General features: G+C 45.0%; 1 protein-coding gene across 5 annotated transcripts in view; it reads right to left on the bottom strand.

Annotated features, from left to right (window-relative positions):
- The window catches only part of LOC308330619 (R3H domain-containing protein 1-like), a 120412-nt gene that overhangs the window by 22342 nt on the left and 84102 nt on the right, over positions 1 to 13968 (bottom strand). For all 5 annotated transcript variants that reach the window (XM_080785565.1, XM_080785564.1, XM_080785562.1 and 2 more), the window contains 4 exons: positions 13490 to 13616; positions 7313 to 7479; positions 6326 to 6477; positions 2625 to 2728 (listed from right to left, as the gene is read on the bottom strand). In XM_080785565.1, coding sequence (XP_080641691.1) covers positions 2625 to 2728; positions 6326 to 6477; positions 7313 to 7479; positions 13490 to 13616 — 550 coding nt within the window. The remainder of the gene's footprint in view (positions 1 to 2624; positions 2729 to 6325; positions 6478 to 7312; positions 7480 to 13489; positions 13617 to 13968) is intronic.

Consider the following 13968-nt stretch of genomic DNA (forward strand, 5'->3'; position numbering starts at 1 on the left):
ACCTACAACCTATTTTCCAATAGCTAAAGTATAACGTACTGCTTAAAACACCAAAAGGGGTTCCCCATCCCCGCCCAGAATGGGTTAAAGAGTGGAGAGAACAGCCCCACACACAGACCACCAGAACCACTTCGTTCCAACGGACCCAAAATAGAAATGTGGCCCAATTCTTTTCACTCGGTAATCCCGGCATGAAATTTAAAACATTCCCGACCACCTGCTTTTAGAAAAGGGGCAATCTAATTTAGACATTTTCCTTTTCCCCCGCTATAATTAGTTATTTGAGGAGCGAAGACGCGGCGAAGCAAAAGATCATCAGGGAGAGATCACGGGGGTCTCGTCACCAGAGGAAATTCACATTAACCCATTCAGGACGGGAACCCCTTTTGGTGTTTTAAAGCATTACGTTATGCTTTAGAGCTATTGAAAAACGGCAGATCTACAAGCTCATAGCGCGGCACCGAGTGCCGCGCTACGAGCTTGTAGGTCTGCTATTTTTTGAAATATGGCGAAATGTGGCGCAAATCTTTCAATATAGATCCGTTCAGAGCGAACGTTTTTAACTCAAATCTTTTCTCCCGCGGAGGTTTCCTGGAACAACATATATTCAGATGGTGGTCGGCGGCCAATTTCATATATTCTTGGAGGTCTTTGACATGAAATATTGAGCCCCACTGATAAGGAAACATATCAGGTATTTCAGAAAACAGTCATGATTTATAAGACTTTTTTTTCAGGCCTAAATGGGTTAACGACGGCGACATAAAAACGGAGCAAATTAGAATCAAAGAGAACCCCGGCGTGAAGTCTCTTTTCCCCTCCAAGAGACGGCCATAACCGGGAACAAAGTGGCAGAGGAATTACTTTTTAATTACCACCACCCATATCTGTTCGATAATTAGGTCGTTAAGGCGGAGGAGAGAGTGTAATTTCAATTAGAACTAAAGGCTGAACAAGCGGCGGCGGCGCCTGATGCTGGAGGGTTTGGCTGACGAGCAAGACGTCCGTCGCCATGACTACCTTTTTCCCCCTTTTGTCGTCTGAACCCCCCACCCCCCCTCGTCCGTCCCCGCCCCCCATCCACATCCACACATGAATCGATTCAATCCATTTTGATTTGCCGCGAGAATTTCAAGTAATTTCTCCTGCCGACACCCCCGTTCCTTTGTCTATAGCCCATCTTGGGCGGGAACAACCCCCTTTTTGGTGTTTTAACTATACTAAGCATTATGTTATACTTTAGCTATAGACAAATAGCAGATCTACAAGCTTCATAGCGCGCCACTACGAGCTTGTTGTAGGTCTGCTATTTTTGAAAAAAATCGAAGAACGACCGACATAGAAACATAGCTTTTTCAGAAAACTGGTCAGGATGTATAGAAGACATTTTTTAGAATCTGATCTCAAGGCCTAAATGGGCTATAGTAGTGCAATCTAATTCCAGGGTTAGGTAGAGACGATCTTCCTCCCTTTTTCTTTGAGGTGAGCGGAGCAGAGGTGGGGCCTAAACACGGTCTGTATGTATGTGGTGGGTGGAATTACGTGCGGACAGCGTCGGGAGCTGAAACGGAGGAATGAAGAGGCGAGCCTAGGTAGAGCTGCGGCTATTGATTTTCTTCTTAGCCATCAATTACCGTTTTTCCGATGAAACGATTAGCAAACCGTTTTGTTTTTAAGACAAGTTGGTGGCACTGTGAAACCTGTCAATCTGTGGTGGGAAATATCCTGGGAGGTTTCGGATTTATTAACCCATTCTGACCTGAGATCAGATTCATACGAGGTTTCCACTGGGACACACACTGGTCTGATTAACCCATTCTGACCTGAGATCAGATTCTAAAAAATGTCAGTCGTTCTTCGATTTAAAAAAAAATAGCAGACCTACAAGCTCGTAGCGCGCCACTCGGTGGCGCGCTACGAGCTTGTAGATCTGCTATTTTTCAATAGCTAAAGCATGACATGACGCTAACATGTGGGTTCCCGTTCAGAATGGGTTAAACAGTCGAGCCATATTTTATACTTCTTTGTACAATGGCGTCAAATAGCGGATCTACAATCGTTTGGTGAGGTTGTTGTTGTCGTCAGGCTGAAACTGGTTATAATCAGGAGCACGGCAATTCTGAAATTGTATACCGCTCCGTTTAAAAATCAAAAAACCAAATCTAATCTCATCCGTTTTGTATTCTATACATCCTGTGCTGTCGGATACAGAAACCTCTTATTTCCACACTTTTCATGTTTTTTCCTCCCGTAAATTAATGTCCTGGCTTGATCATACTACAAGTGTCAGCTTCACGCAAAAAGCATCAAAAGTAGCAGATCTTGCAAGCTCAAAAAACGGCAAGTGAAGCGACCCGTCTTGACCTTCTTGCCAGTGTTTTTGTATTGTAATACTATATCTAGAAAAGGCTTCAGGTTGTTGCGATTATTATAGCAATAAGGAGCTCACGTCCAACCAACCAAGCAAGCAAAAAAAAATAAAAAATGCCGGGGGCCTTCGCTTTGCTCGACTCCCTCATCGAGAGCTATTGATCTAGCCTTTCGTGGGTGAAGCCTCCACACAGTAATGGACTGGGGGAGGTGTGTGTGTGTGTGTGTGTGTGTGGGGGGGGGGGTCACAGTACCTGAGCACTGCTGTGTAGGGATCTGCTGGGAGTTACAGGGCGAGGACGGCCGCGGGAACTGCATCTGCTCCGACCCGGGAGGGGGCAGGAACCCCACTGAGGAGCTGCAAACAACAAGAACAACAAGAAGAGAACAACTTCAAGACAAAGAAAAGACTGGTTAATTTAGGAAAAGACACGCCATGCCGATTGGAGCCACTAGAGGGTGGGCATGGTACACACAAAACACTACAAATGGGTCTCCTAAGTGGGAGTGACATGGGCAAAATCGCGCAAACGTGCTAGGTTTACTGGAGCGATATTTTGTATCTTTTAAAAAGTACTACGTGCGACATAAGTATGATGTAGTGAGGAAGAACGTCGATTCAAGCTATAGCCTTGGTGAAGCCCAGCACAGCTACACAGCGCCACCTGGTGGTGGTCACTCTGGTAGGCTGCACTCTTGATTTCATGCTTACTAATCCTTCCGAGAGGCGTTTTAACCCATTTAGGTAGTAGATCTGCTATTTTTCAATAGCTAAATTATAACATAATGTTTAACGGCAGTAATATTGTAAAACTTAACGAGTTCCTTCTAAAAAGTAGCGTTACCCAACACAGAGACCTACACCAGCAGCCCTGCTTCCCTCCCTGTGTTCAGAGACCTACACCAGCAGCCCTGCTTCCCTCCCTGTGTTCAGAGACCTACACCAGCAGCCCTGCTTCCCTCCCTGTATTCAGAGACCTACACCAGCAGCCCTGCTTCCCTCCTTGTGTTCAGAGACCTACACCAGCAGCCCTGCTTCCCTCCCTGTGTTCAGAGACCTACACCAGCAGCCCTGCTTCCCTCCCTGTATTCAGAGACCTACACCAGCAGCCCTGCTTCCCTCCTTGTGTTCAGAGACCTACACCAGCAGCCCTGCTTCCCTCCCTGTGTTCAGAGACCTACACCAGCAGCCCTGCTTCCTTCCCTCCCTGTGTTCAGAGACCTACACCAGCAGCCCTGCTTCCCTCCCTGTGTTCAGAGACCTACACCAGCAGCCCTGCTTCCTTCCCTCCCTGTGTTCAGAGACCTACACCAGCAGCCCTGCTTCCTTCCCTCCCTGTATTCAGCATTCAAGCTCATTGGCCTAAAAGTGGGCTAAATTAGCCAAGTGGAACACGGTGTACACGAGGGGATCGATAGCCTGTATTACATTAGAAGGGCAATAAATATCCTCATCACATGGTAGTGATGGGGGGGAGGGGGGTGGGGGGTATGTTGCCTGCTGGGTCTGGGGGGGGGGGGGGGGGGGGGGGAGCAGGGGGGGGGGTAGTCACGACGGACCTCATTTTCAGCCAAATCAAAACAAATCAAGGGCAATGAGCATTTATCATTGCGGGGCCCCTTCGGTAACCAAATTGCCGGCGTGCCACTTTCGCCTTTTTCTCTTCCCCCCCCCCCTCCTCTCCCCCCTCCTCGCTTTCGAGGGGCTGCGGCTGCTCCTCCTCCATCCTGATTTAACCCATTGTGGACTGAGGTTGATTTAAAAAAAATGATGTTTCTGTATCTGTGGTGCTCAATATTTCATGTCAAGGACCTTCCAAAAATTATATGTAATATGCCTCCGCCAATCTGAAAATATGATGTTCCAGCCGGGACCTCCCCCCAGAAGCAAAGATTTGAGTTAAAATGTCCACTCTGTAACAATATATATATTCAAAGATTTGAGGCCTACATTTCTCGCGATTTTTCAAAAATAATAGCAGACCTACAAGCTCGTAGCGCGGCACTCACGCTATGAGCTGCTATTTTTCAATAGCTAAAAGTATAACATAACGCCAAAAGGGGGTCCCCTCCCGTCCAGAATGGGTTAATAAGGATATAAGCAGAGCGATTGGGGCGGGGGGGGGTGATGCGTCAGCCCCCAAAGCACCGAGGCAGCAGCTGCAGACAGGCGGCGGCAGGCCGCGCGGGAGAGAGAGAGAGAGAGAGAGGCGAGAGAGAGACCCTGAGGAATAGCAGCGCGGGTAGAGAGAGAGAGAGAGAGAGAGAGAGAGAGAGAGAGGCGAGAGAGAGACCCTGAGGAATAGCAGCGCGGCACAGTCAGCGGCGGCACAGCGGTCCAACATGAAGGATGGTTGTAGCTCAACACACGGGACCCGCCGCCGTTATATTAACCCACTCCGGGCGGGAGAACCACCCTTTGGGTTGTTTTAATTTAAAGCATCATGTTAAGGTGTTGAGAAATAGCAGATCTACAAAGCTCGTAGTGGCGGCACTGAAGTGCCGTGCTATACGAGCTTGTGTAGGTCTGCTATTATTTGAAAAAACGTGATTAAAATGTGTGGCGCACAAATCTTTGAATATATGTTATTTCAGAGCGAACGTTTTTTTAACTCAAAGCCATGCTTCTGTGGGGTCCTTGGAACTACATATTTTTAAGATAGGGGGGTCAGCGGCCAAATTATGCATATTATTATTATGTATACTTGGGGGTCCATGTTTGAGAACCACTGACATTAGAAACATGAGGTTTTTTTTTCTCCAGAAAACTGTCAGGATTTAGAAGATATTTGTATAGAACCAAAGCTCAGGTCTGAATGGGTTAAGACTCACTGGATATCTGGCCTTATAAATCATCTTGAAGTTGGCCTACTAAAAAAGAGGCCCCTGGAGGGGTGGGGGGGGGGGGGGTATGGGGGGTGGTATTTCAAAGTGACCCCTTCCTTCCCAAGCGCAGGTTCCCACAGAGGTGACGGCAGCAGCAGCGACAGCAGCAGACTGATGATCGGGGTTGGGGGCGTCTAGTTTTATGCTCTGAACTTGACAAACTTAGTGATGTTTTTGCGAAAACAACTTCTTCTCCTCCTCAGATTAGATTTGTCTTTGCTATCAATCGTACAAAAAGGTTCTCTGGGTTCAATCACCGGGCAGATACAGTACTACTACAACTCGGCATGCGATGTAACACGGCTTGGGGTAAACTATACGTTGTGTGGCGGGTTAGTATACCGGTGCACGCTCAATCTCAGGAATCCACGTCCCAGGGGGCGGGGGGGGGGGGGGGGGGTCTAGATGGCCTGGTTTGCTGGTACTGTACCTACAATAAATTGTCCTGACCTACTTATAACTTAAGGTGGCCTTGCTTACACTAGCCGATAATCGGGCATTTTTGACGCTCGGGAGCGATTCTCGGGCATGAATTATCGTCTAGTGTGAGTGTATAAAAGATCCAATCGTAATCCCTCCGATCTGCTCGGGGAACGCTCACAGCGATCTGCTCGGGGCCGATCTGCTCGGCCCGATCAACATCAAGAATGTTTGATATTTGCGCCCGAGTTTTAAACTCGTGTAGTGTGTGTGCTGTATAAAATAATGGGGCCGGATCATCCTAGTAGTGTGTGGTGATATCACATTTCAGAATGGGCTAGTGTGTAAGGCCACCTTTATGCAGTTAAACCCATTTTGGGGGCGGCCGGGAACCCCTCTTTTATGGATAATCCCTAAAAGTTAGTTACACGTTTCTTTTTGGCTTACTGTACCTCAATGGAGTTCTTTTGGGTTAAAACAAAGTTAGTTAGGAGTGTTCTTTTTTAGCTTACTGTACCTCATGGAGTTCTTTTGGGTTAAAACAAAGTTAGTTAGGAGTGTTCTTTTTTGGCTTACTGTACCTCATATGGAGTTCTTTTGGGTTAAAACAAAGTTCGTCGGGAGTGTTCTTTTTGGCTTAATACTGTACCTCATGGAGTTCTGTTGGTTGGGCGTGAGAACACTGTAGTAAACCTGGACCCCGGAGCCCGGCATGGGGCCCTGGTTGGACTGGTTGGGGATGAGGATTGGCTGCTGATATGTCTGCTGTGGAACACCCTGGGACGCTTGAGGCATGGATACCTGGAGCACACCAACCACAGACACACATTATTAACCACAGACACACATTATTAACCACAGACACACATGATATGTCTGTTGTGGAACACCCTGGGACGCTTGAGGCATGGATACCTGGAGCACACAACCACAGACACACATTATTAACCACAGCCACGCATGATATGTCTGCTGTGGAACACCCTGGGACGCTTGAGGCATGGATACCTGGAGCACACAACCACAGACACACATTAAGGCTGAACTTCTAGTCATGTTTACTATAGTTCACTAGTTGCCTAGTTTACTAGTCGACTAGTCGTTTGACTAGTATGTGAAAAGAAAAAAAAGGGAAAAAAAATTGGTTTGTTTTAGAAATAAATATTTGTACATTTAGAAACATGTGTACATTGGTGACTATAATCTACCTGATCTTGAGGCCCTCAAAATCAGGGTTAAGAAATAAAAGAAATACACATTTTTTTTAATCAACTAGTCGAGTAAACTAGTAGTAAACTAGTAGTAAAACTAGTAGACTAGTTGTTCAAATAACTTATACAAAAAGACATACATTTCGATAATTGCATACTTGGAAACATTTAAACACTAATTGTGGAAATAGCTGATCTATAATTCGTGTCACGTTGTAAGCTTGTAAATCTGCCATTTCAGATTTATTTTTTTGGTGAAAATGTAAGGACATTTTTCCACATGGAAACGATATAGAAGGCTATTAATTTACATTTATTAAGAGGAGAATACACACCTGATAGGACGGCATGGAGGAGTATTGATTATGTAATAATTGTGACGTAGAAGGCTATTCGTTTACATTTATAAGGAGGAGAACACACACCTGATAGGATGGCATGGAGGAGTATTGGACCATCATGCCTTGCATCTGAGTCCCCATATTGCTGTGCTGGCCCGTGACCAGGTTCTGGTGGCTCTGGTTCTGAGGCTGTTGGAGGCCTATCACGCTCTGATAGCTCTGCGCTTGATTTGGCATCACAGTTTGGTAACCTGGAGCAAATGAAAAAACAAAAACAAAATAAAAGTCTATTCTTCAAAAGCAAGTGAGCAGACATGAGTAATGATTTCAGATGATCACGAGAGACTCTGGTGTTGGGGTGAAAAGTAGATTTATGTGACGAATTTATGTGGTGAGATGGTCAATTGTGACTCAATTTGACTGAGGGACTGCCATTGTATTTTTCATGTCATAATTATGAAAGCAGGGAATCATAGCTTCAAATTGACATATTGGTTGTTCAGTTTGACCCACCAGTTTTGGAGATATGGCTTATAGAGTAATGTCTTGCAGAAAACAGCGAGTTGAGAAAACAGGCTTGAAAGGTTCACTTCTGTGGGTCTTTAAGCATTTATTTCATATGTACATGTTGATTTCAGCTTTGACACTTATTTCAGACATGCTCTAGTATGTGAAGAGTCTGCCTGTGCTATTAAGTCATTTAAAACATAAATAAATAAGTTTTCTCCTCTGGTGAAAAGCTGTAATTTGTGCGATGGCAGTCTCTCAGTAAAATCTGGTCACAATTAATTTGGAGTAATCAATGATTCAAGTCGACGAGGAGGCTGAATAAAACAGCCTCAAGTTGGTTTGCTTGAAAAATTGTTTATCCCAAAGTATATTGGTAAGAAATAAAATATTCAATGGAAATGATTGTTAGTGGTTGAAGGACCCTTTGAATATAATAATAACGGCTGGTTTTCTTTCATTGCATAGCATGCACCTCCAGGGTCAAGGATACCCAGCCTGTGCTTGGTGTGGAGAAAGGAGAAAAAAAGCTCCAATGTGAGCGGCTGGAGACCGTTTTCAAACCTGCCGCGACGCACGGTAAGCTCGTATTAAAATTGTTGGCTATTTTCAGCACGCAACTCCCTCCCGTGCACAACCAAGTATAAATGAGGGAGACCGGCGTCTGTGGGGAGACGCAGTGGGAGCGGTGGTGGGGGGATAATTCTTCAATTTCTCCCGGCTTTCGGGCTGAGCGACAGTAATCAATTTGGCCCCAAGATGAGACGAGGAAGTGGGACACAAAAAGGAATGGATGGCCTCCGGCAGGACGGCGACTAGGCAGGGTTATTTATAGACGTCATTCTCTCACCTCCACTTAACCCATTTATGTTATAGTTTTTAGCTATTGAAAAATAGCAATCTACAAGCTCATAGCGCGCCACCGAGTGGCGCGCTTACGAGCTTGTAGGTCTGCTATTTTTGAAAAATCGTTATGTGGAGCAAATCATTGAAGATATATATTTCAGAGCGAACATTTTTAACTAAAATATTTGCTTCTGGGGGGGGGTTCCTGGAACTACATATTTTGAGATGGGGGGGTCCGTGGCCCAATAGAGATAATTCTGGGGGTCCTTGACATGAAAAAGGTTGAGCACCACTGACACAGAAACATGAGTTTTTCAGATTTTTTGGGTGATTTTGAAGCTTTTTCTTTTTTTAATCGACCTCAGTCCAAAATGGGTTAACGAACCCGAGCATGAAGGGATGAAGCCAATATAAAATTAAACATCGTGTCTCTTTGCCCACTGATACATTGTGTCTTTTTGCCCAATGATACACTGTCTCTTTGCCCACTGAGCACACGCATTATTTTACAAGAGCAACAACTGACCCGGGTCCATGAAAATAAAGCCGTTTTACCACTTCAGCCCTATTTGAAATGAGCCGATCTACAAGCTCACAACACGACGTCGCCGACGGTGCGGCGCGTTGTGAGCTTGTAGATCGGCTATTTTCAATAAAATAATCTTGAAAGAAATGCAAAAAATGCTGAATGTTTTACATGGGAGTCCTCAGTCAAATACTGTATACATATTAATTTGGGCCGGCTTTGAGAACCTTTGGTTTAAAACGACATTAGGAAGCAAGAACAAATAATAAGCAACTACACTTCAGAACCCCCCCCTCCCCCCTCAACCAACCAGCAACGAGCGATATTCACAAGCTACTTTACAGAAAAACAAGCTTAAAGTCGCTTATAATGAGCAAACAATGTTGAAAAGAAGAGGTTGAAGTTGGGTGTTTGCAGTGTGCGCTGCCTGTCAGGGCCTTTATAGGAGATACGATGAATCAGGCCTGTTTCACTGCTCCTTGTCATCCCATTCTGGGCTGGAACCCCTTTTGGTGTTTTAAGCATTATGCTATATACTTTAGCCATTGCAAAATAGCAGATCTACAAGCTCATAGTGGGACACTTGGTGCAGCACTATGAGCTTGTAGATCGGCTATTTTTGAAAAATCTTGAGAATGTGGCGCAAATCTTTGAATATGTATTATTTCAGAGTTTTTAACTCAAATCTTTGCTTCTGGGGGGGGTCCCTGGAACTACATATTTTCAGTTGGGGATCGGCGGCCAATTACGTAAATTTGTTCCATGACATGAACAATTTAAAACTCAACAAATTACACATTAAGCTTTCTCATGGTAGGTACTGACCATACATATTCAAGCACTTACAAAAAATATCGGGTGTACATTTGAAATAAGGCATATGCTAGGCTAAGGCTAGGCCATTATTTTTTGCACATTCAAAAACACAAAGTACTATAATAAAGAGGCACAAGTATTGATCAAGGGAACATTTTATTGAGGCTATAAGCAGATCACAACACAGAATAAAGCACCCACAACTCTGACAATCAATATAATGGGTTAATTAACACGATTCTGGTGTTTTAAGGCATTATCTTATGCTTTAGCTATTGAAAAAAAACAGATCTACAAACTCATAGTGTGTCACCGAGTGCCGCGATACGAGCTTGTAGGTCTGCTATTTTTGAAAAATGGTGAAAATGTGGCGCAAATCATTGAATATATATATTCTTTCACAGCAAACGTTTTTAACTAAAATCTTAACTTCTGGGGGGGGGGGTCCCGGGAACAATATCTTTTCAGATGGGGGGGGGGTCAGCGGGACCATTACATATAATCTTGGGTGGTCCTCGACATGAAAATGTTTGAGAACGACTGACAGAAATATGAGGTTTTTCCCCAGAACTAAACGGTCAGGATTTTTAGAAGGCATTTGTAAGAATCGTCCTCAGGTTTAAATGGGTTTTAGGAGGAGGAGGAGGAGTGAGGAGTAGTGAGGGGCAAGAAAAGAGACCGGTTCACTGTGAGAATTATAGGCCTCTCAGACAGCGTTCCGGCCCCGTCTCCGGGCTCTCTGCTTCTTATGCCGCGGCCCCGGTGGGAGGCTGGCGGACGGTGGGACGGCCACTCGTCTCCGGGCTCTCAGTTTCCACACCGCGGGGAGGCCGGTGGAACGCCACTAGTCTCTGGGCTCTCCGTTTCCACGCCGCGGCCCGGCCCGGCGGGCGGAGGCCACTCGTCGGAAGGAAGAAGTAGAGATGTTTCCGATGCCACGTTTCCCTTCCCCCTTCGATAACGATTCCGATAAACTCCCATTGATTCCCCATGACTTGCGGCATCGTCGGTCGATCATACAGAGCACTCCGGGAGGCCCAATCAGGGTTCTTTGAATGGACCTTTATACAGGTCTGTAAACTGGGTCATCATGGGGGGGTCCGTGAAAATTAAAAGGTTTGAGACTGAGCCAAGTATTATTGTGAAGACCCCCCCCCCTAAACGAACCGGAAAAGCCAAATTGGCTAAGCTAACATTGGCTATAGCGTCTTTTTATAAGTCATCCGAAGTGTTAACGTTGTAACCGTGACGTATAGCGACGATTTAATAACAAGCCGTTCTGATAAAAACACCGAAAGGATTCAGAGAATAAAAAAGGGTTTTAAGATTGCAGTTAACTTGGCAGCGGACGAGGGGGGAACCATTTAATGGACGGACCACAGCCGAGCGTTACCTATAGCGACGGAGACGCTGCTAGACGTGAAACGGAATTAATAAAAAAATAAACAAAAGTCGTCAAAGTTGTCTTAGGCAGTGAGAGCCATTGGGGGGGAAAAAAAGTCGTACTGGGAACCACTATGCCGTGCACTCCACGAAACCACTTAAACCCGATAGAAATGTATACACACACACCAGTGGTTTTCAACCCTTATCATATCAAGGCTCATTATTGATTCTGCATTTGAGCCACGGAACCACCGTTTGACGACATTTAGCCTCTCAGACCCAAAACTAAAAGAATGTTCACATTTTTCCATGCTGTATTGATGTTGGTACGATAGGAGATAACAGGCAACAACGATGACAATTCTTCTACAATCTCAAATTGTGTAGACTACTAGACTTCCTGTAAATTAACTTAACCCATTCTGACCTGAGATCAGATTCATACGAGGTTTCCACCGGACACACACTGGTCTGATTAACCCATTCTGACCTGAGATCAGATTCTAAAAAAATGTCAGTCGTTCTTCGATTTTTCAAAAATAGCAGACCTACAAGCTCGTAGCGCGCCACTCGGTGGCGCGCTATGAGCTTGTAGATCTGCTATTTTTCAATAGCTAAAGCATGACATGATGCTAACACCAAAATGGGTGCCCGTTCAGAATGGGTTAAGCAGGCCTAATGCAAGATGTCTAACAATACTTTAACTCTCGAGTGTAAAATGAAACCAAGTGGAGCCAAATGGGGTCCACTACTGTGGCAAAGAGAATGACATATTAAAGGTTTTATGACATTCATTTTTTTTTTTGGTTTTATGGCCTCAATTACACCCAAAAAAATCTGAACTTTGAACATTCAGTGGATTTTCTGTGGTCTGAAATTTTCTTTGGGGTTTGGAAGCCTTTTGAGCTACAATGAAAACAGGCAACACAGTGAAAACAGTGACATCTGCCGGCAAATCCCATTGACATATATGGGATTTGCAGGCTCTTACATCACAAACTGCCGGCAAATCAGAGCACCTGTTTGAGCCAGAAAACCCCAGATCACAGAAAATGTTAAAAGTTCATGTTTTTTGGGTGCAATTGAGATTAGAAAACAAAACAAAAAATAAGAACAATTCCAAAACCTTTTTTTTAATGTCACAATCCCTTTAATGTAAAATGGCAGCCAGTTAGAAAGGTGAGAGAAAATACAACATATGGTTAAATATCTCGGGGCGTTGCAGAGAGTCTCGTCTTCCCCAGACAGGTTTTGGTGCATAACGGTATGTAGTTATGCTGAGCGTGGCAGAGGGGAGGAAAACAATGCTAATTGTTCATGTGATTGGGGACGGGGGTTATTGCGTGGGATTGGATGGACACCAACACAACGGGGGATATATTGCGTGGGCTAGCAAAGACAAAGGGGGCCGATGCCCGAAAAGAAAGGTCGCTATGCGCTGTAATTAGCTCCTAGCTCCTGCTCCTCACACCCCCTCAGGGGGCGCAGACTAATTTCCCTGCCGCAGTTCGCTGCTCGAGATGAGCCCCATTGTGGACCTGCCACAAGAACGCAGAACACGGGGAAAATATAAAAAGTGCTGAGTGCAACAGAAAGAAATGTGGAGGAGGAGGAGGGGGAGGGGAGGTGGGAGAGGAGAAAGTGTGGTAAGCAACTTCCCTCTGCCGTCGCAATCCATGCAGAGCAAACAGAAACGAAGTATTGATCACACATATTGGAGGTGGAGGGGAAGAAGGTACAGGCGTATTTAGCCCATTTTGGGTGGGAACCCCTTTTGGCGTTATAGCATTATGCTATGCTTTAGCTATTGAAAAAAAAAGCAGATCTACAAGCTCATAGCGTGCCACTCGAGCTTGTAGGTCTGCTATTTATTGAAAAATCGAAGACTTGACATAGAAACATAGCTTTTTGAGAAAACCGTCAGGATGTCAGGAAGACATTTTTTAGAATCTGATCTCAGGTCAAAATGGGTTAGACGACGCCCTGGTATCAACTCACGAGTAACAATGAAACGGGAGTCTCTGAACAAGCAGAACACATGCTGGGGGAAGATCTAACGCGCAACACCTGCTTTCATTAAAAAAAAAGATAAATGCTATAAAAAGGGAAAATGCTGGCACCCAGCATTTATAGACTTTCTTTCTTCATGCTCATCACATGTCTGGCTGTGTGTGTTTTACCTGTCTGTTGCGTGGGCGGGGGCATTGGCTGGCTCTGTGGGGCGGTGTTGTACTGCACGGTGCCCACGGGGCGGTACTGCTGGTTGGAGAGGGGGTACTGGCCGGGCGCACAGAAGCAGGCTGGCATCTAGACACACACGCGCACACACGCACGCACACACACACAGAGAGAGAGGTCGAAGCATGCATACATTAAACATGACAGCCAAAAAAAATAAAGTGGTTTGTGTATGTTTTGCAATATTAATCCAAAGCTACAAAGTGTAAGTATAGTAAAAAAATTGCCCTCGAGATGTAGTGGAGTAGAATTAAAAGTAGAATTAAAAAACAAAAAAATTAAAGGTAGAGTAAGTGATTTCACTCAAAAAACCTTCGTTTCGTTTTTGGCTGTGGGACCTAAGCCTTCGTCCAATCAGGATATAGAGTCAAAAACGAAACCTGGTGGTCAGCACATTCTATAGTAGAGGATTATCACAACA

The sequence above is a fragment of the Protomyctophum bolini genome (genome assembly GCF_963924005.1).
Source record: "Protomyctophum bolini genome assembly, chromosome: 16".
Lineage (NCBI taxonomy): Eukaryota > Metazoa > Chordata > Actinopteri > Myctophiformes > Myctophidae > Protomyctophum > Protomyctophum bolini.